General features: G+C 35.5%; 1 protein-coding gene and 1 long non-coding RNA gene across 2 annotated transcripts; both read left to right on the forward strand.

Annotated features, from left to right (window-relative positions):
• Positions 1-11,144: 11,144 nt before the first annotated feature.
• On the forward strand, positions 11,145-13,443 carry LOC140867158 (uncharacterized). The gene is made up of 2 exons (XR_012145062.1): positions 11,145-11,525; positions 13,198-13,443. It is a non-coding gene; the product is annotated as an uncharacterized lncRNA (long non-coding RNA).
• A 7,530-nt stretch (positions 13,444-20,973) lies between these two features.
• Positions 20,974-21,884, forward strand: LOC140861091 (putative HVA22-like protein g). The gene is made up of 5 exons (XM_073264095.1): positions 20,974-21,005; positions 21,124-21,222; positions 21,319-21,375; positions 21,506-21,569; positions 21,654-21,884. Exons 1-5 carry the CDS (start codon positions 20,974-20,976, stop codon positions 21,882-21,884), a joined length of 483 nt encoding a protein of 160 aa, XP_073120196.1.
• Positions 21,885-22,398: the final 514 nt, after the last annotated feature.

A 22,398-nucleotide genomic window follows, 5' to 3' on the forward strand; every position in this document is an offset into this window, starting at 1 on the left:
TTATACAATAATGGATGGCATTGTTCAATACCGTGGTAGGATGTGGGTACCGAACGTCGATCAGTTGAGAGCTGAGATTTTAGCAGAGGCTCACACATCTCCGTACTCCATTCACCCCGAAAGTACGAAGATGTACCGAGATTTACATCTAATGTATTGGTGGCCCGGGATGAAGAGAGACATCGGGAGAGTTGTGTTAGAGTGCTTGACTTGTCAGCGGGTCAAGGCTGAGCATCAGCGTCCAGCAGGACTTCTTAGACCTCTTCCTATTCCGGAATGGAAATGGGAGAACATTACAATGGACTTTGTAGTTGGTTTACCGAGGAGTACCAGAGGTTGAACGGCTATTTGGGTGATCGTAGATAGACTCACCAAGTCAGCACATTTCTTGCCAGTGAGGACTACTTACTCATTGACACAGTATGCGGAGCTTTACATCAAGGAGATTGTTAGACTGCATGGCATACCAGTGTCGATTGTGTCAGATAGAGATCCGAGATTTATGTCTGCGTTTTGGAAGAGTCTACATACAGCATTGGGGACTCGACTACTGTTCAGCACAACTTTTCATCCCCAGACAGATGGTCAGTCTGAGAGGGTGATACAGATTCTTGAGGACTTACTGAGAGCCTGTGTCATCGATTTTCAAGGCTCATTGAAGACGAGATTGCCATTAGTGGAGTTTACCTATAACAACAGCTTTCAGGAATCTATAGGTATGGCTCCTTATGCAGCTTTGTATGGAAGGAGATGCAGATCTCCTATTCATTGGGATGAGGTTGGAGAGAGGATTCTATTGGGTCCCGAGATTGTACAGCAGACTGCAGACATTGTGACTCAGATTCGGGATCGTATGAGGACCGCTCAAAGTCGTCAGAAGAATTATGCAGATACTCGACGACGAGATTTGGAGTTCGCAATAGGTGATCATGTGTTTTTTAGAGTGTCACCTATGAAGGGAGTGGTACGATTTGGCCGGAGAGGTAAGCTTAATCCAATATATATTGGACCTTTTGAGATCTTGGAGAGAGTTGGCACATTGGCCTACCGGTTGGCCTTACCACCAGGGCTTGCGGCAGTGCACGATGTTTTTCATGTATCCATGCTTCGGAGGTATGTCTCTAACCCGTCGCATGTGTTGGATTACGAGCGCTTGCAGTTGCCACCTGATCTAGTTTATGAGGAGAGGCCAGTGCGGATCTTGGCTAGGAAGGAGCGGAGACTTAGGACGCGGGTCATACCGATAATCAGAGTCCAGTGGCTGAATCACTCGGAGGAGGAAGCTACTTGGGAGACCGAGGCAGACATGAGGACTCACTACCCGGAGTTGTTGGGGTAAGTACTTTAATTTCGAGGACGAAATTCAAATTAAGGGGGGAAGAATTGTAACACCCAGTATTTTTAGCACGTAAATTCGCATGCATAATTAGGAATTTTATTTATTTAGAATTTTTGATTATGGGTTAAATAATTATGTGAAATTATTTGTGCATGTTTTAAGTTATTTTTAAGCATTTAACTCATAATTAGTGATTTTCATGATTTATGGAAATTTAATTATTTTATCGCATAGACGGGACCGCGGACGGACGAGATGACAACTTTCTATCCAATTTATTTCATGAGCCTTTTAAGAGCCCAAAAATATTATTTTGAGTTTTATCTCCTCAAAATTATCAGTATTTAATTTTATATATATTTTAAGAGTCCGTTTTTATTCAAATTTAGCCAAAATAGTGACTTTTAATTATCTTTAAAAATCTCCTAATTTAATATTTCGGGATTTGTGTTATATTATTTAAGTTATCATTATTTTTAAAGGTTAGGAATCTTTTATTTTAATAATGATCTCCTAATTAATTATTGGGATCATTATCTACCTAATTATTTTATACTAGTTATTAACCTATTATTAAACCTAAACCTACCCAACCCCACGTTTCCCACTCAGCCGCCATCACCCCCATCCTTCATCATCTTCTTCATCGACCAGCCATCCCCAAGGACTCCATACCACGTTTTTTAAGCTTCCAAGTTGGTTGTCATCGTCCCGTCGTCCCGGAATCATTCTACGCTCTTTCTTCTCTTCATCCTTCGGTGCTAGGCGTGTTTTTCTTTCTCTTTTTGCACCATGAAAGTGTTAATTATGTGTGTGTTGTGTATGTATCGTAACCTTTAAGATTTTTCAGAAAGTGGCATTGGTTTTTGTTGTTTGCAACTTGTTCTAGTGTTTATTCCATCATTCTCACGTTTTCTTCCTCCATGGCGCGTCCAAATGCTGGTCCAGGGTCCCTAGGTCAAGAGAGGGTGGTCTGGACTCGAGTGGCTCGAGTGGTTTGAGCCAAACGAGCCTAGGAAGCAAGCTAGGCTCGATCGAGTGTCCTAAGTCGCGCAGGCTAGGGCTTTTGGAAGGGGCTTCGGGTTATGTGGTTCAGGGTGCATGGGGTCTGGACATGGGCTAGGTTCGAACCGCCTAGACGTGGGCTACGTTTGGGCGGCGGTGCTCCGGCCAGGGGCGGCAGAAGCCGGCCGGCAGCAGCCAGGTAGTGGCTGCTGCTCACGGTCGCAGCAGTATAGGGAAGAGGGGAGATCGAGTTAGGGTGTTAGGGCTGGGTCCGGTTCGGGTCAAGGGCCTGGGTTGGGTCTGGAAAGTAGTGGGTCAAGTCGGGTTGGTCCGGGTCTGGGTTAAGTTAGTCGGACTCGGGTATTTTATTTTTAAGATATTATTTAAGTTTAAGTGTTTAATGGGCCTAATTAAATCCCAAAATTTAATTGGGCTCCATTTAAATTCTTTTGGGTTGAATTTATTTGTTATTGGGCTTATTTAAATTTAATTAAGTTAGTCCAAGAATTTTTATGGGCTTGGGGGCCCATGGAAGTTATTGGGCCAGTCTTTGGGCTTTTGGGACCATTGGGCCAGATTAGGTTGTTATTGGGTCAAGTGTGTGTTAATGGGCTTGAATAAATTAATTGGGCTTAGAAATGTATTTTTGGGCTTAAGTATGTTATTGGACCAGTCTCAGTGTTAATGGGCCAGAATTTTAAAAAATGGGCTTGAGTGTTAGGGCCAGCAGTTCAGTACAAACCATGAGAAATTGCATGTGTCCTAAATATATATTTAATTATTTTATGCATGAATGTTATTTTAGTATTTATATGTTAGTATAAAAATTAAATTAAATATATATGAAGGACACACATTTTATTTAAGTATATGCATTCATGAAATAATTTTATGGCATGATTTAATGTTTAAGGTTGAGATAGAAAATAATTTTTATGTTGGAAGTTGAAGTAGTGTGACAATTTAAGGGGGACAAGTTCCCACATGTTAAGGGCAGTTTACTGTCAATTTAAGGGTAGTTTACTACCAGTAAGAGGTGATTCGTCACCACTGCGTACGTTGGTTTTAAAGACTGATCAGTCGAACCTTTTAAGTTTAAGGTTACACTACGGATATGACCATGCGATGTTAAAAAAATGATATGCTCAACAAGTGATGTATGTATTATATGATTATATTTAAGTTCAAGTTTAAGTAAGATTTTAAGTTTTGATTCATGATTTTAAGCATGTCCATTCATGTATATGTTATGTATTAGTATTTCAGTGATTTAAATTATTTTAAGCCCTTGTTATGTTAGCATGTTGGGCCTCTAGGCTCACTACACTTATATGGTGCAGGTGAGTACGTAGAAGAAGATGTAGTTCCTACCGGTGGTGAGGACGTATGAGCAGACATGCAGTGATCCCCCGTGACCGTCGGCTGAGTCTTTATGAACATTTTAAGAATTTTTAAACTCTGTTTCCTATTTATTTCTTTTATGTCTTTCCAGTGGTGAATTTTAGTATTATTTTTATTAATTAATTTTTTATTGCATGCAAACTTTTAAGGGGATTGTTTGACAGTATTTTATTTAAGTTTGACTCGGTTATTTAAGTAAAAATATTGCATTTTATTTATGTTATTTTTAAATCTGTTTATTTTGTGCATATATGTATGGGCATGTATATACATCTATTTTACTTAGTATTATTTTTTAAAAAAAAAAATTTCCGCATATATTACTTTAGAATGTTTGGGTCGTTTCATGAATGGTGTGCTCAAATGTGAGGCTCGACACCCCTATTTATAGACCACAAACGAAACGTCTGTTCCTCATCGTTGCGTCCGTTCTGCCTGACGAACGTTGCTTCCGATCCCCATCGTTGCTTCCGATGTCCCATCAAGTGCGTAAGCAATGACGTAATATTGTTTGACATCACGGATGACATCAGCTGCAGAACGTTGCTTCCGTTCCCTGGACGTTGCTTCCATTTTTCCTGACCCTCCGGACCATTTCTGATCAATCTGGGTCCAATCCCGGACTCCGTTAATCCAATTGACATTCTGTGAGACCTCGGTTCTAAACAACTAATCTCGGGATTAAACAACAAAAGGCATTCAAGATCCAAGATTAAAAGCAAATAAAAAAAAATTTTGAAATGAATAGTGCTCCGCTCGATCGGTAAGATCTTACCGATCGAGCGAGCCAAAAATTCCTCACATTCTGTCCGGTTAAAACCAGCTCCGCTCGATCGGTAAGATCTTACCGATCGAGCGGCCAATAAAATTCAAAAACAGAGAAAGGCAAAAATTGCCATCGCTCGATCGGTAACATCTTGCCGATCGAGCGGTGATAGAACAGAGTAGAAAAACAGCAGAATTCTAGCTGAAACTCAACCCTAAACATTCAATTCATATCCATGCATTGCAATCAAACTTTCTCCAATTAATACATAAAGTTCTAGGGTTGCTCAACCGCTCAAAAGTATAGAATATGCAATGACAACCTTTAAACAAAAGCTCGCATAATCAATACAACATATCAACAAAGTTCGAGATCTAAACATGTTCTAACATAAACTAGGTATACATGCTGACACGACTTCTAAACCGAATCCCACTACTAGCTCTCCCTCTTGATGCTAAGCAGGTCTTCGCTGACTTGATCCTGCTCCACCTGTTTCCAAGTACACATATAAAACAAAGCAACAACCAGATAAATCGGTGAGAAAGATACTCCCAGTAAAAGCAACATAACAAGTAATGAAATCAATAAACATGCGTTCCAAACAACACGTAATCAATATCAACGTAATGAAATGCATGTCTTTAAATCGGGATATCAAATCTGATAAACGAGAGATTGCTGCTGTGCCTCACCGACTCTTCCAATCGAGGTGGTGCCACGTATCCCACTCCCCTAGACTTTGAGCAACTATAATGAGTATGCTAGCACCATGTGAAACGACTACGACCTAGGCCACTCAATCATAGTTCCCAAACGTCTAAACAAAAAGGGCGGTTCTGCCCGCTGAAATCAAAGTTGGCTCAAGATGAATGCATAACCAAAAACATAACATAAGCCTCATAACAAAACTCAACTAATCAACAAAATACGAGTTCAACATGCTAGAACAAGTATTGATGCAATATGTGATTTGAAAGGGAAACTCGAGAACCAACTGTCCCGAGTATGCTATCCCGCTAACGATGACTGTTTTTACCTTTCAATGCAGTAGTTCCAACTCTGGATAAGCTACAACAAAAGATTGTATCAAAAACTATACAACCTAAACAACAACAACGGCTCAAGGAAATCTCTTTACCGTTCTTCATCCAACTCTCGACGACCAAATGTTGCTAACACAGGGCTTGAAAAACTCCAACGAATCTGTACGAAGACAAGAGATGATCAACAACAACGATCACTCACAAGCCAAAGTTCAACAACTCAAAAACGGTTTGAAACTCCAAAAACTCAAACCGGCGGCATAATGGCTATAATTGAACAACCGGAAATGCAGACAGCAGTTCAATATCGATATCAACTCATATCAAAGCCAATCAGCAAAAACAAGGCAATTTCAACAAATCTCAAAACTCAAATTTTCGAAAATAGCTTCCAAAAATCATAACAAATCCGAATGTCGCCCTATTTCAAAACCGACAGATAATAAACGATCAGAACTCTGCCAAGAACAACATACTCGAATCTCAAACGATTCTAACAACATCCAAAAACTAGAATTCATCTGATCGTAGAAAAACTTACGATATAACGGAGCTCTCGCTGCAGTGATCGCTAAACTGCCTTCAAAAATAATTTCTAACGGCCGGATCGAGCTCAGACTGAAATTAGAAAGCTTGAAAGCTCAATGGGTCATCTTCAATGGAGGAGGCGTGCAAGGGGAAGGAGAGGGAAGAATGAGAGGTCAAAGCAAAGTGTAGATAATATATAAAATCCACTATTTGCGTTTTAGTCCTTGAAAAATCCAAATTTTGCAAAAAGGACCCTGATCAAAATCAAGTCGGCTCTTAAACTCTGTGATCTTCGATTAACTCAAATAAACTCATTTAAGATAAAAACGGGGCGTTACATATTCCCTTAATCATGTTTATTGGATTAATTATCAATTACTCACTAAAACTGGGTACGAGCTACTACACTTGGGGTTCTAGAGATTCAGGTGTTGAGGTATGTAAGTACTGACTGAGATAGCCGACATGATATATACACTTATATGTAGCATTTATGTGCCATGTTTTACTGTCTTCTACACATACATGATCATATTTGTGGGGCATCGGGTTGCTAATCTCATTCTTAGGGCAATTAGAACTTAAACATCATTAATTAAACAAGGAAGGAATAAGATCAAACAAAAAAAAATTTCAAAGGGGAGTGCGCGGGGTCCGTCAAAAACAGCAGACCGAGCACAGAGGGGTGCGCGGGGTCGGTCAAAAAGAGCAGACCGTTTGCCCCCTCTAATCCAACTCTCGGTTTGGAAAATTTTGGTCTACGCTCGGTCTGCTAAAAAGAGCAGACCGAGCACAACTCTGGGCAGTCTTGTGATCTGGTTTTTGACAGCAAAATTTGATCCTTTAAACCCTTCCAATTCAATATAATGATGTCCCAAAACATGTAAACATACATAGAACAAGATCTAAACATGTTTATAACAAGTTGATACATCAAACAAACCATTAGGAATCCAACAAAAGCATGAAACTATACAAGGTGTTCATCAACTTCTGAAGAACAACATTTATAAGTGTTTCCAACATGCTTGCTAGTCTTCTAAACTCATCAAATCAGCTACACAATCCGAGTCCACATATCTATCCTTTCTCAGGAGCTACCCTCGATGACCTTGGCCAGCTCTTGCCCCATCTGTTGCAATGCACACATACGAAACAAAGCAACAACCGGATAAACTCCGGTGAGAAAACATTCCCAGTATAATCGACATATAAATGCGTTAAATAAATCATATCAACTCTAATCGTAAACGACTCAACAATAGAGTAAATAACGCATATATCAATCAAGAATTGATTCATATATCGTCGTTGCCATCAAGATTCATAACCGATCTTGACATGGATATCAATCTATCGTAGTCGTCTCAGACTAGAAAATAAGATCGCCTCAGATCTTGGCATAGAATCAATTCATATCATCATCGTATCATAATCATATCGACTCAAAATCAAAGATCCACTACCTGAGATGGATCGACAACATCAAAATCAAATTGAAACATAAACAAGTATGTGGTTTTTATGGAACAACTCAAGAATAGTCGTTCTTGAGTTTCAAATCCCTGACTCGCAATGTCATCATTATACCTTTGTATTTCTTCGGTTTTGAATCTTCAAATCTGAAATATAGCATCAAAATATTCATATCAAACGTCATTCTATTCAATCAGTTCAAAATCGATTCAAAATCATCAATAGATCTTCAATCAAAATCATTTCAAACCTTCTTCAAATCTTTTTTTGGTTCAAAGTCGTCAATCTCGAGTCATCACATCTTATCACCGCTGAAATGAAGTAATCAAATGCTATAACCATCAGCACTAGTTACAAACATGTTCGGCTCGACACTCCATACTCAAACTCAATCAAATACACAAATCAACGGTGTAGCGATTCAAAATTGGTAACCGACGACATATCGAAACCATTTTCAACTTCAATTATGGCTTCTCATCCACATATCAGCAAAATAACATCATATTCTCAGTATATCAGAAGTATACATTCGAGATACATGCTGTGAAAACTCATTAGAAGTCATACGACTTCAAATAACCGATTCGACATTGATACGGAAAGATATAAACCATAAAAATCAAGATACATGCTCAACGTCTGATCTTTCCAACATACTGATTTTGAAATATATGAGAAACCTCACAATACTTACATCAAATCGAAGTCCTTGTCGCAAGGATTCCAGAACACTTTTCGGAATTGAAATCGGACGATCGGAACAAAAATTACGGGGTTTTGAAAATCAAAATTTCAAAGAAAAGAAAAGGCTTCGGCTTCTCTGCTCAAAATTCTGAATTTCTTATGCCTTGTACACATTGATATGCTGATAATCTCATAATAATTCTGATAACTTCAACCAATATTGCACATTAGCCCCTGAATCTTAGTAAATTGCAATTCAGTCCTCGGCCTTCTTTTTAATTCAATTTCAATCCTAAATAATTTAAGAATATTAGAATTTAAATCAAAACTCTAAATATTCTCAAATTAAATATATTCGAATTAAAATTAAATAAATTCGGATTAAATCAATTAATCCCGGCCTTTTGCACTTTAGCCCTTGAAACTTCGATATTTCAAATCAGTCTCAGATCGGGTTTCACCTTCGAATTAAATCATCTTCATTCTCAAAACTTGGAATTTAATCTTAAATTCCATAAATATGCAAATCGAATATTTAATCTTTTAATTTAAGAATTCCCGGAATTTAAATCTCAAAATCCGTAAATTCTCAAATTAAATATTTCTGGCTTGGAAATTAAATCTATAATTTACATAACTTCTCAAATCAATATTTTTCCAAAATATGGAATTTAATTCTCAAATCCCATCATTAATAATTTAATATTTTCTGGTCTTACAATATTGGACTCGTATCTCTTTAGAGATGAGTCATATTGGTAGGGAGGCTCAGCCCTACATTTATTTTGTTTTGTCTATCATCAAGAGATGTCGTGACGACGGGGACTGACACTATGGTGACAAGGCGAGTATGTGGATGTACCCTGCAGAGTGAATTCCAGCCGGTACTGCATATTCGATTTGCGTCCCTGAGCAGAATAAGTTTTAAAGTCATTGCATGCATCATATTTGTTTATATATCTATGATTTTGTATTGAGTGTAGTCACTCATGTCCGATATTTTCTGTATTTTCTGGACACCCTATTCGACGGGGCAGGTCTCAGACTAGATGACGTCGGAGGATTGCGGCAGGGTGGAGACCAGGGTTCAAGGTTGCAGTGATATTTCCTTAGATGTTATGGATTTGATACCTTTTTTGATTTGGTTGTATTATACTGATCTTATTTATGGTTTTAGCGTCGGTTGTATTCCGTCGACTATGGTGTATTTGGGATTTTATTATTTTCCGTTGTTAATTTTTTATTTTGGTTTTCGTAAGTTAATTGCATGCTTAATTAGTTTCTGATTAATAGTTGATCCGGGTGGGGTCGCTACACCCTCAAATGCCAAACTGCTCTAAGCTAAACTGCACTGCTAAAGTCGAGCCAAACTGATATATCAAAGCTAAATTGCTCCACTGAAACTGCCCAGGAGATTGCGTAATGCTACATCAGTTTAACTCTTGTATGACAATCTTTATTTTAATAATATTTGAATTATTTAATTTGGCACATCTTTATTTGTATACCCATGTTAGTTGCATAGATAAAGCCCTTGAATATACAAATAGTAGAAAGAATATGAGATGGTCATTTGATGACTATCATAAAACTAATATTTAGAATATTGTATATTCTAAACCGTTCCTAATAGATTCAGCCGCCACAAAGAATGATAAAGGTCGCTCGAGCTTGAGAATAATATTTGCGATGTGAGTACCACGTTTCATTGGTAGGGCCTAGGGGACATGGTGATTCCAAGCATGCAAATAGGTGCTCCTTGTAGAGTGCACTGAACAACCCTCTCTAAAGGACTTTCCAAGTGATTCTCATTTATCGAGTGAAAAGCTCCTAGTTTACGGTTGTACACGATTAGTCCTTATGACCCGGGACAACATGGAGACTCTATATGCTAGCGCTTCACTTTGACTTGTTTACCGACTCAACTAGGGTCATCATGTGGCGCCTAAATTCAAATCTACGAAATTCCATGCATTAAATTAAATAAATATTGGGATTATTATTTTTAAGTTTGATTGATTTAAATTCTTTATTTGAATTATGTGCTAATAAAATATTTTTATTATTTATTCAATGATTTTATTTTACTAACTATTTACTTAATGTTTTTAGTTGTTTAAGTTTATTTGTCTAAATGATTTTATTGTGCAATTTAAATTGTTTTAAATATTTTAAAGGTTTAAGCTTTCATATTTAAATGCTATTAACTGTTTAGCTTATTTGTTTAAATATTTTCGAGTGTCCAACTTATTTATTATTTTTTTATAGTCTATGTTTAGCGGTTGGTTATTTTAAATTATTTTAAATGTTTAGCTTATTTATTTAAATCGTTCTTAATTGTCCAAATCATTTTAAAGGTTTTTATTTCTGCTTGTATATTTATCTAAATTGCTTTTAAACGTTAGTCTAGTTTGTTTAATTATTTTAATCGCTCTACTCGTTATTTAAATATTTTACTCGCCGTCGTGACATCAGAATATTTGAAGTGTTTAATTCTTGAATTTTCATGCCTGAATCAGTCTTTGATATTTATGATTTTAATTATTTTAATTTTTTTTCTGTGTTAAATGGCTAAATATTATATTTTTCCCGCGCATTAAAATTTATTATTTTTTTTAACTTTTGCAAAAATTAGAATTTTTATTCCCGCACTAGTAAAATCAAATTCAATATTTTAAATTTGGATTTTTCAAGCTTATGTTTTATTTAGTGCAATTTAATTTATAGGCCTAGTTGCTATTTGGGAGTAGCACTTTTTCAAAGTGTTTGGCACTTTTTCCCCTAACACTCTCACACTCACATTTTCTATAGATACACTTATACATACACACTCAACTCTACACTTAAACTTAAATACATAACCCTGGCCCCAAATCACTTTCAAAGCCCACTCAATCTCACGCCCAACACACACCCACATATACACGACTTGCTCATGTTCTCTCCCAAGCAACCATCGGCGTATTCTTCTTCTTCAAGCCGCCGCCAGCAGCTTCCATCTCCGGTGAGGCAGCTCCTTAGAGAGTTGGTCGAGATTTCCTTCCTCCATTGAGCTCGATTTCAGCTCCATTCCAGTTCATTTCCAACCCGTCGGCTTCAGCTCCTTCAACCATTTCTCGCCGCCGCAGCTGCCGCTTCTTCTTCTTCACCGGCGGAGCATCTTCCCCCACCAGCTGGTCGAGCTGGTGCAGCCCCTTAGCACCTCCAATTCCAGCTCGTAGCAACCTAGGATCGAAGCTCAACCCACCTCAAGCTCGTCTTCGGTTTTGGTAGCTAGGCAAGGATATGTTTCTTCTCTTCACCAAGTAGATTAATACATTTGTGTGTTGCATTTTAGGAGCTTTCGAAATTTATATACATATATATGTGCCCTGTTTCGAGCATTTCCCCTTTTTTACCGAGATTTTTCCTTCTACATTCTCGTTTGAGGAATTATAGTGTTTTGATGTTTTGATGAGGATTGTTTGAGTTTAAATTTAGAAGAGGATGATTTCAATGATGCCTTATATACCCAAAAATTTCATATTTGTTATGCCATGTGATTTTTTGAAATTTTTCAGAAATGTATATATAACAAGTGGTTCGAAATGTTGGTGTGTGACTGTGATGATTCGTGTGGTGATTTAGTGCTACCATGTTTGATATGTAGTTCATATGGTAGCGACTAGGATGCCTTGAAATTAGCTTGTGGGATGGAGTTGAGGTGCATTCGAGTAATAGGGATTGTTGGGCTCGGTTTTGGTTGGGATTTGTGGCTGCCATTGTTGAGTTAAATCGAGCTGGTTTGGGCGAGTTTTAAGGGGTTTTGGGAGAGCTTAAAGGTTGGTTATGATACTAGGATAGTGGCTGGAGTATGGATACAAAGTCCTAAGTTTGTGGTTGAGTATAGAAATGATACACGAGTAGAATTTTGAAAAGGAGTGGGCTGTCCGGGAACTGGTTTAAAATAGGGATTTAATTCAGGATTTTGGTTAAGGGCTCGGGTTTGGAAATGGTCTAGGATGTTGGGAATATGTCGTTTTAAGCGGGAATTAATTCGGTTATTTTTTGGTCGAGTTTTAGATTTTTATTTATTGAGGTGCAGAATTTTGGAAGCAAAAAGAGCTGCTGCCCGAGTTTTGATTTTTTTTTTATAAAATGATAGCTTAGGAATAAAATTAAGAGGTTGAATTTCCAACTTAGTTCTAAGTGTCGTGGATTCGTGGTTTCAAGCGAAATCCTCTTTGAATAAGAATCGAGCAAGTTACTAGTTTACGGGCAAACTGCTAGAATTGACCTAAGCACTAAATTATGGTATAGCTTTCCATCCTTTGGTTTATTTCCTAAATCACCATCCCGGTCATCCATGTGTGATTCATTTGCGTGATCATTTGTCAAATATTTACATGTATGTCATTTTTACATATGCATGTTAAGTCTCATATTTAAGAAAGAAAGAAAATATTTTGAAAGAAGTGAGATGGTTGTGACTACATTTATTCATATGTATGTGTGGGGCTGGGAGACGTTTTGGCCTCCCTTACCAAATCATTATGGGTTTCCTTACCTTAGCATGTGTTCGTGTGGGGCTGAGAGATATCTTGGCCTCCCTTACCAATTCAGGGCAAGATTGGGTTGGGTTTTATCTTGACCTCCTTGCGGCATAGTGCACTGCAGCCATGATCATGATCGAAATCACGGAGTCACAATCAAGGATCTAAGTTCACAGTTACAGTTATAGATTCAGATACAGTTTATGCAGTTTCATTGATTATAAATGACTTAGCCATGCATTAGTTATATTCATGTTCTCTCATTTTAGAAGTACATTTTATTCAAATGAAGGGCACAAAGTATTTTATTATCAAGCTATTTTTAATCTGTGTGTGCTTGTATTTACATAGTACTCGTTATCCCCCCCACCATATTCTTGCTGAGTCTTTTAGACTCACTACACTTATTGTTTTCAGGTGTGGAGTATATCATTTAGATCGAGGGGCAAGACTATCGAGTGGACTGCGATGCGGGCCCAACACATCCCTCCGACCTATGCTCGTCTTCCGCATAGCTACTAGAATTTATATGTTATGGAGCATTTATTTTGCTTAGTCGTCAAATGTATATGTAATGTTTTGATAACATTGTTTTTGGGCATGTAAACATTAGATTTCTAATCTTGTAGATATTTGATATGTCGAACCTCTCTCTTGGGCCTCGTTCTTGTCTCGGTTTAGTTTTTTTGTCGTCAGTCGTCTATTTCTTTTATTTTGTTTTGTTTGTTATCTGAGACAGGTTGGTTATAATATAAACAGAGAGGTCATGCCAAAATTTTTAATAAAATTTTTAATATTTTGTTTTTTGAAAATCCGTATTTTTATTTAGTTTAATTTAAAGTAGAAGTAGGGTCGTTTCACATCAGGTGGCAAGGTTGTGGGTGTTGTGTCGAAACATGTAGGAGTCGATGCATTGTAGTCGGGGTTTCACCGCTTACCTTCGGGTATGGATATCCTATGTGATCTCATGCGTATGTAGCTTAAAATCTCTGATCAGAGTAGGTGTTAATTAAAAAAGAGGTTTCTTGAATTACACCTTTGATGCAACAACGACATGACACATAGTTATCTATTCAATGAGAACTCTCGATAAACCAATGATTGTCGAATCGGTAGGGATATATGAGTTGAAGAGACCATACTGTATGCTAACCATAATTGAATGGTTCTTGCAGGCACTATCATTTGATACCTATGTAGTCATGTAAGCGATGCTGCTAGACGTTTAACATGACTGATTGGGTACCATCAGACTTGAGTTTTCTGACGTTCTTATTATCAAAGAGTTGATAAATAAGAATGGAGCTATATAGGATAAGCTCATATAGGGACTTGTTGATCCCGAATCACATGGAGATGTGAACCCACTGCTAGTTGTATCATTGGACCATTGAAGGTCACACAAGTACTGGCTTTCTAGATCTCGTTGAGAATAAAATTAGTTCAATGATTTGAAAGACTTATAAAGGAGTTTATAAGTTAGATAAATTATAAGTATGACTTCTAAAGAAGAATAAAGGGGAAGGTAACTTTTAATTTGTGAATGTGTTTCAGTATAAAAAGTTGACTAAAATAAATAATTAGTTTTTGAAAATGGTGATTTTCAAAACTATTATTATGAACTTAATTAAATTAATTCAAGAGTTGAATTAATTAAACAGTAGTGGACCTTGTAGAGTCCAAATAATTAAATTAATTTAAGTGTTGGATTAATTAAATACTATTGGATCTTGTATAGTCCAAATAAAAATAGTGTTAAATAATTATTCTACTAGTGGGCTTGAATGAGTTCAAGTTGGATTTAATTAATTGATTGAGTTTAAATGGGTTTGAGTTTGAGAATTAATTAAATATTAAGTCCATGAGCCATGTATGTATATGTTTGACATAAAAAAATACATGCAATACATGAGAGAGATGATATATATTTTTTTAGAGGATATATACGAAGGGTTAAAAGATAAGATGCACATTTTTCTATGCACGCTTTAACTTTTTCTATGCGCATGTTTTGTCTTTTTTCATAACACACTTTTTAAGTACCAAGACAAGCAATATTTCTTCACTCTCTCAACCCTCTTGGCCGAAATCTATTATCCTCATTCTCTCCAATTTTTGTCTTTTATCTTGGGAGAAAAGACAAAGAAATTCTCAATGAAAAATGCTCAAAATATTCTAATGCATATTTAGGGTGGACCTAGTTTGACTAGTCGTGGACCTAATTTGAAGAAGGAATCCATTTTCAAGCAAGGTGTGCTCTTGGAAGCTTGTTCTATTTTTTAGCAAGGTGTGCTCTTGAAAGCTTGTAGATAGCGTCTACCTTTTCAAAAGCTAAGTTGTTCACAACTAGGTTGGAACCACAATCAATATTTTAAAGATTGATTGGTAAAAATTTCTTAAACACCCTATGGATGTTTAACGTTTTTGAATACTACACAAGTGCTCGATTTTTACATAAAATTTTAAACCTCTGTTGTGTTTCCGAACACGAGGGAACCGATCCCCAACATCACATTGTACTATCGTGACAGAGAATGTACGAAGAAAAGACAAGTTAACGACATTAATTTGAATTTGAAAGAGTCGTTGCCCTCCAAGTATAAATACACATTAATGCTCTTGAAGAAGCATCCGGCTCCTCAGGAAAATACTTGCGCACACACTCGCAGCTATCAGAGGTAAACTGAACATATTCAGTTTACCCACATACACTCAGTCGAGGAACAAAAAGCTTAGTTAGAAAAATACTTCAAAGAGCCGAAAAACACAAGCAAGCATATCAGTGAATCAGATCATTTAGGATCATATTGTGCTCAAGTGTTAAGTTGTAATACAAGTGTTGTATTTATGTTTATCAGCAAACCTTGTTGTAACAAGAATCAGTCGAGGGCTGATTTATTGTGTCTAGGAGTTCTGGGATAGACGATTTTGTGTATGTCCTAGTCTTGAAGTGGGTTGTTACAAAATGTTGTAATAGTCAAATTATTCTAGAGTGAATTCTTTCAAGGTGGAAGAAGGGGTGACGTAGAAGTCTTTAAAATCTCCGAACATCCAGAAACAATTATCTGTGTATTTTACTTTCAGTCGAGCACCCTCACCCTCTCACTAAGTCCTTTGATCTCAGTTCTAATCTGTTAATTAGTATCATTCCGCATATATAACTTGTTTTCCAATTAGTATCGATGTTGGGGTGCAATAATTATCCCTGCTGGGTAGAGCGATCGAACCATGACGCTTGGGCTGCTGTGCAGTTTAAAAGATTTGAGTTGAACCATTACCACCAGCTATAACTTTTGGTAAAGCGGCAAGCGTTCGGTCCTACAATTGGTATCAGAGCCAAGGTAATGGATTCGATTTACAAGGAGTGCAATTATTGGAAAGGAAATTATTGTGGTGCAATAATTGTTCCTGCTAGGTTGAGCGATCGAACCATGGCGATTGGGCTGTTGTGCGATTTAAAAGATTTGAGTTGCACCATTACCACCAGCGATAGCTTTTGGTAAAGCGGCAAGCGCTCGGTCCTACAATTGGTATCAAAGCCAAGGTCATGGGTTCGATTCTCATGATTGCAAAGAGTGCAATTATTGAGAGGGAGATTGTTGAGGTGCAATAATTGTCTCTGCTGGGTAGAGCGATCGAACCATGGCGCTTGAGCTGCTGTGCGGTTTAAAATATTTGAGTTGCATCATTACCACCAGATATATTTTTTGGTAAAGCGACAAACGCTCGGTCCTACAGTTGGTATCGGAGATAAGGTCATGGGTTCGATTCTCATTGATTGCAAGGAGTGCAATTATTGGTGGGGGGGGGGGGGGGGGAGATTGTTGGGCTGCAATAATTGTCCCTGCTAGGTTGGGCGATCGAACCATGACGCTTGAGTTGTGCGGTTTAAAATATTTGAGTTGCACCATTACCACTAGCTATTGCTTTTGGTAAAGAGACAAGTGCTCGGTCCTATAATCGACATGCGAGAAAGAGACAGTTTAGTTGACCAACCTCAACTGAACACAACTTAGTTTTACAGGGTCAGATGATACACTGATATCAAAGAATTAGTTTATCAAGGCAGTTTCACACCCCCACAACCCGATCCTAACAATATTTATATAAATGTAAAATTATTACAACTTTTACTTAAAAAAACATGTTCAAAATAAAATATTTTTGTTTTCAAACCACTCAACAAGATATATTTGTTGGACTATAATTGATAATGCATTGATTTAAAATACATTCAAGACATAATAACATTTTTTAATTTTTGTGTCAATTTTAATTATATATATATATATATTTTAAAATTATATTAGATTTTTTTTATTTTTATATTTCTAAAATATTTTTTTTAGCTAATTATCGAGTTAAAAATTAAAATAAAAATTGAAAGTTTTTAGAAAAAAAATTATAAAAATTGATGACCAAAAAAATATAGTATAATATTATTTTGTAAATTATATAATATAATTAATCAAAAATAAAAAATAAAAATAAAAAAAGGTTTTGGGCACATGGGAGCCGTGCATAAATTATGCACCATCTCATGCACAAATTGCTGGCAACGTTCGCTGCCTATGCAGCGTTTGCTGTTAGTGATGGTGTTTTACGGTATTTTCGTAAGACGGGACCGCTTAAATTATTTTTGAAATTTATTTTAATTTTAAATTAATTTTAATAAAAAAAAACCCAAAACATTAGAATAAGCAAAATATTATCTAATTTGATGACAACAAGAAAATTAATGCCCATCCTTAAGATTCGTCCAACGAAACACCCATTAATGTTTTGTACTAATTTTTACCTTTGAAAAAACATGTGGATCAAGAGAATACAAACTTTTTTTTTTTTAATAAACATATTTTTCATTAGACAAGGACTGAATACAAATTGAAGTTTGTGTGATTTAAATCAAATTTGCCATTAAACTAAAAAAATTATTTTTTATTCATAACCACTATATATGATATATTATATCCAGTTTCTGTAACAATCACTCAATAAATTATCTCCAGAAAAATTATTTTTTTGGTCATTTATGTTTGTCACTTTGTGATTTTGGGTTTTCGATCTATATTTTTATATTTCAGTTTTAGTCCGCTATCTTTATTTGTTTGAAAATTTTAGTTCTTTTTTCGATGTGACGCTGATGTGACGCCAATGTAGTGCTGAAGTGGAGCTGAAGTGTATAGTGACATGTAAGAATTGTTGAGCAAATTTCGAAAATTATAAATGATTTTAATTGAACTTGTAGGCACGTTTATACGCTATCTTTTAAGAGATGTTTCTCTTATGATATGAAAATCTCTCTCAGGATATATACAATAGAGAAAATGTTCTTTTATTGAACAAAACAAAAACCGAAAAAAGACACACCTTAAATCTGATGATGCAACATATATCTATATATATATATATATAGAGTTATGTTATGCTGCCCACCTCCCGTGCCCACCTTCATTCCCACCTATGAGGTGGCACTCATCCATTGGATGAATTCATCCAATGGATGAGTGCCACCTCATAGGTGGGCATGGAGGTGGACACGGGAGGTGGGCAGCATAACATAACTCTATATATATATATATATATATATATATATATATATAGATATAGATATAAATTAAGAGACGACTCCGAACAGTTGTAACTCTTCATCAAACAACACACCTTTTCTGAATTAGCACGCATCCGTTCATGAACCAAGGCGTGGTTTCTGAAGAGTTATCATGTCCCTTCTGTATTTATGAGACACATCCACTCGCGAACGGACACAAGGATTCTAAAGAGCTTTCGGGGGCGTTGCCCGTAATTCTCGCAGTGGTGATCATTATTCGTTATCGACAATTAAATTTATGAAAATATTAAACGAATTTTTGAAATTATTTTAACCAGTGTTTTCGGAACCGGACCGGACCGGACCGGCCGGTTCGACCGGGAACCGGTCGTCGGACCGGTTCGGTCCGACCCCAAAACCGGAAAACCGGTCCAACCGGTCAAAACCGGTCAAGAACCGGTTGGACCGGCCAAGAACCGGAAAACCGGTTCAACCGGTTGTTCGAATTTTTTTATTTTATTTTTTGAAAATTTTAATTTTTTTTATTTTTAAACCTTAGATTTAATAATTTTATATATAAATACATTATTATTTGAAACTTTTACTTCATTTAAAAAAATATTTTAATAATTACTATTTTTTTAAAAAAATAAATAATTAATTATTTTAATAATTTAAAACTATAATTAATATTTTAAATATATTTACATATTTATTTAGCTTTCAAACTATGTTAAATATATATTTTATGTCTATTTATATAATTTTTGAGTTTTTAAAATTCCAAAATATATTATTTATTATATTAATTTATATAAACGATTTTTCGGTTCGACCGTCCAGTTAAAACGGTCCGATCGGTTGGACCTTTTTTTAAGTAAACCGGTTCGATCACCCGTCCGATTATGAAAACACTGATTCTAACAAGAATTTTCGAAGAAAAATGACTGAAATTGCTAAAAATCGGAACATACAGGACTAAAACTGAAATATGAAAACATAAATGACCAAAATCGCAAAGTGACAAACATACAAGACCAAAATTACAGTTTCCCATTATCTCTCCACACAATCCTATCATGGAAATAAATGCGACCTAATTATATATGGTATATAGTATAGATAGAATACTGTTAGAAAAACTTTATTTTATAATTATAAATAACAATAAAACATTCAAGATTATTTATAAGATTAGCCATCGAGACATCACGCAATATGTCAATGCATGTATATCATAATAATAAATAAAAACTGTGTAAATAAAAAAATTGAAGAAGATAATGGATAAATAAATATATGGAGTAGAAAGAAGTTGATAAGTGGTTCTTACAATTTATAAATTGGAGATGATAATGTTTCTATCTTTTTGAGTCTTTGATCTTTATAAATAAAAATTGAATGAGTATTTTATTTATAAGCTAAATATGTCATTTGACATTGGTTTCACATAACAGATCAAATCAGTTATTAGTATAAGTGTCTCAAGTTTTATATGCAATACTTAATATTGAGGGAATTAAATAATGTCATGTATAATATATTGTTTTTTATCCTTCCCTTTTTACCCTTAAGAAATATTTTTAAAAAAAATTGCATTGAATTAAAATGTTCACGTAAATATCTTGTATATAAAAATAAATCTGGAGTATACACTAATTAACTCATTCTATTTCTAAAGATACTCCTCAATCTTAATAAAATCGAGAAAGATAATTCCAAATTAACTCGTTAGATAGAAATTGTTTTTTAAAAAAATATATGCAAAAATTAGTAACACCGAAAAATATATATTATATATCAAATGTAAAGTATTTCAGAAATGAAATAAATCGATAATACCCAAAGTTAGGCGTTAACAATGTTCTAAAAACGTTAGGCGGTAGGCGGCGGCGACCTAGCGCCTAGCCGCCTGGGCGGGACTCAGACGGTTTTTTTTTTTAAAAAAAATCTAAATAATAAATAACTTTGAATATTCATGAGTTTTATATAAAATATAATTTTTATATCTTATGTTTTTCAGTTTTTGTACGAAAAATCTTATAAAATTTTAATAAAAATAAGAACAACAACATAAGTATTAATAGATATCAAGTTTTCACATATTTAATATGATATTTAATTTTTTGCTTAACTTTTTTCAACACCTAGAGATATAGCCTAACAAAAAAGCGAGGCGGTGAGCAACCGTCTAACCTAGCGTCTAGGCGACGCTTTTTAGAACACTTGGCGTTAAAAGCCTCGGACATAAAAGCGACTTTCTGCTAATTACGTAAAAGTCGCGTTCTCCCTCGTATGTGATGATTTTGGTGATTAATCGTTAAAGAGCGCTTCCTGATATTCGTGTCGTTTCGCTCCTTAGTTCAATTCATTCATATGCGAACACCACCAATTGGCACTTGATGCAGAGTTCAGTTCAAGATATCTGTAATTAATTGATATCGATTCATTTTTCTTGAAAAAGGTGCTTTTGTTGATATTTTCTGCCATAGTTTAACAAATATAATCAATTTCCCATTACGCAGCATATATGGTATCAGGAAGATGCATGGAACACAATATTTTTTTTCGTTCTCACTTTTGATTTTTTATTTATTTAAAATTTTTTTGGCTTTATTTATTACAGGTTTGGGGATATAAAAATGATGGGTTTTTTCCTAACAAGAGTACTATTGTAAGTTTCGCGAGAAATTAATTTCAACTTCTTTTCCTTGTTTCTTTGGTTGGTTTCTTGTAATTTTGGATTTCAGACAAATTCATAAACTTGCGACCTTTTTTGTTTTGTGTCACAGGATGGGATTTGGATGTGTTTATCCAGCGTATGAGTGTTACAAAACTGTTGAAAAACATGATTTAGAGATCGAACAACTCAAATTTTGGTGTCAGTACTGGTATATTTATTTGTTCTTGTGTAAATAAATATAATTAATGTCACTTCAAATCAAATTTAATTAGCAACACATTTTGTACGTTGATGGTTCTTGCAGGATCATAGTTGCATTACTTGCAGTGTTCGAAAGAGTAGGCGATAACATTATATCATGGTAATTTGTTGTGTATCCACATTTACACGAGTTAATATTTGATCCTTGGACCCTCGAAATGATTTAAAATCAATTAGAGTCGGATAGCGACTAAATCAACTAGTCGCGTGTTGTGCCATTGTATCGCAAGGTTACCGCTATATGGTGAAGCCAAGGTTGCACTAGTCTTAAGCCTTTGGCATCCCAAAACAAGGGTAAGTAGTCTAAATGCATGTGTTCATTTTGCTGGCTAGTTCAATCGTATTTTCGATGGTGATTGTGCTTGGATTCTTTTGTAGGCGACTGTCCGCTTTTATAGTTCATTTCTGCTGCCATATGTGGCGAGACACCAGGAAGAAATCGATTTAAATTTGGCGAAACTGAGGGAAAATGCAGCCATGGTTGCAAATTTTGCTTGGCAAAAGGCTCTGAGTTATGGACAGAAGAGATTCTTGGAGGTTTTGCAATTTATATCTTCTCAAGCAGCGATTTGCAGGTCTCAAACACATCAAGAATCCACAAGCAAATGAAGATGTTGATTTGAAAGATAGAATGGAACTTGAATACTTGCTGTTGGGAGACTAATGGAAATCCTAGAGGAGACATTATTTGCAATTGTTTTGTGCCAAAAAGTAATAAAGAATGTCCATTTCATTGATTTTGTTTGTCTTTTTTGAAAAGTTTTTGCACTTCAATATGGATTTGCAAATATTACAATGTAAATTAATTTGATTTAAGAAATATTTTTTCTTCCAAAAAGCAAAAAATGGAGAAGCTATAATTGAAAAATACTTAAAAACAGAATGGAACAGGTCATTATCGCTTGTCAAAAGATTTTAAAAATCTCTCTTAATTTTTCTTCTTTTATTTACCCCCAAATGTAAATGATTTATTCTCAAAAAAAAAATGTAAATGATTTTGTATTCAAATTGGTTTGGACTTGCTTGGTGGGCTCTATGGGTCACTTGAGGGAGCCCAGATTTACTTACATGGGCCTTTCGGTTCACTTAAGTTTTTGCATTTCAAAATTGGATTTACAAATAT

The sequence above is a fragment of the Henckelia pumila genome, chromosome 4 (genome assembly GCF_033568475.1).
Source record: "Henckelia pumila isolate YLH828 chromosome 4, ASM3356847v2, whole genome shotgun sequence".
NCBI lineage: Eukaryota > Viridiplantae > Streptophyta > Magnoliopsida > Lamiales > Gesneriaceae > Henckelia > Henckelia pumila.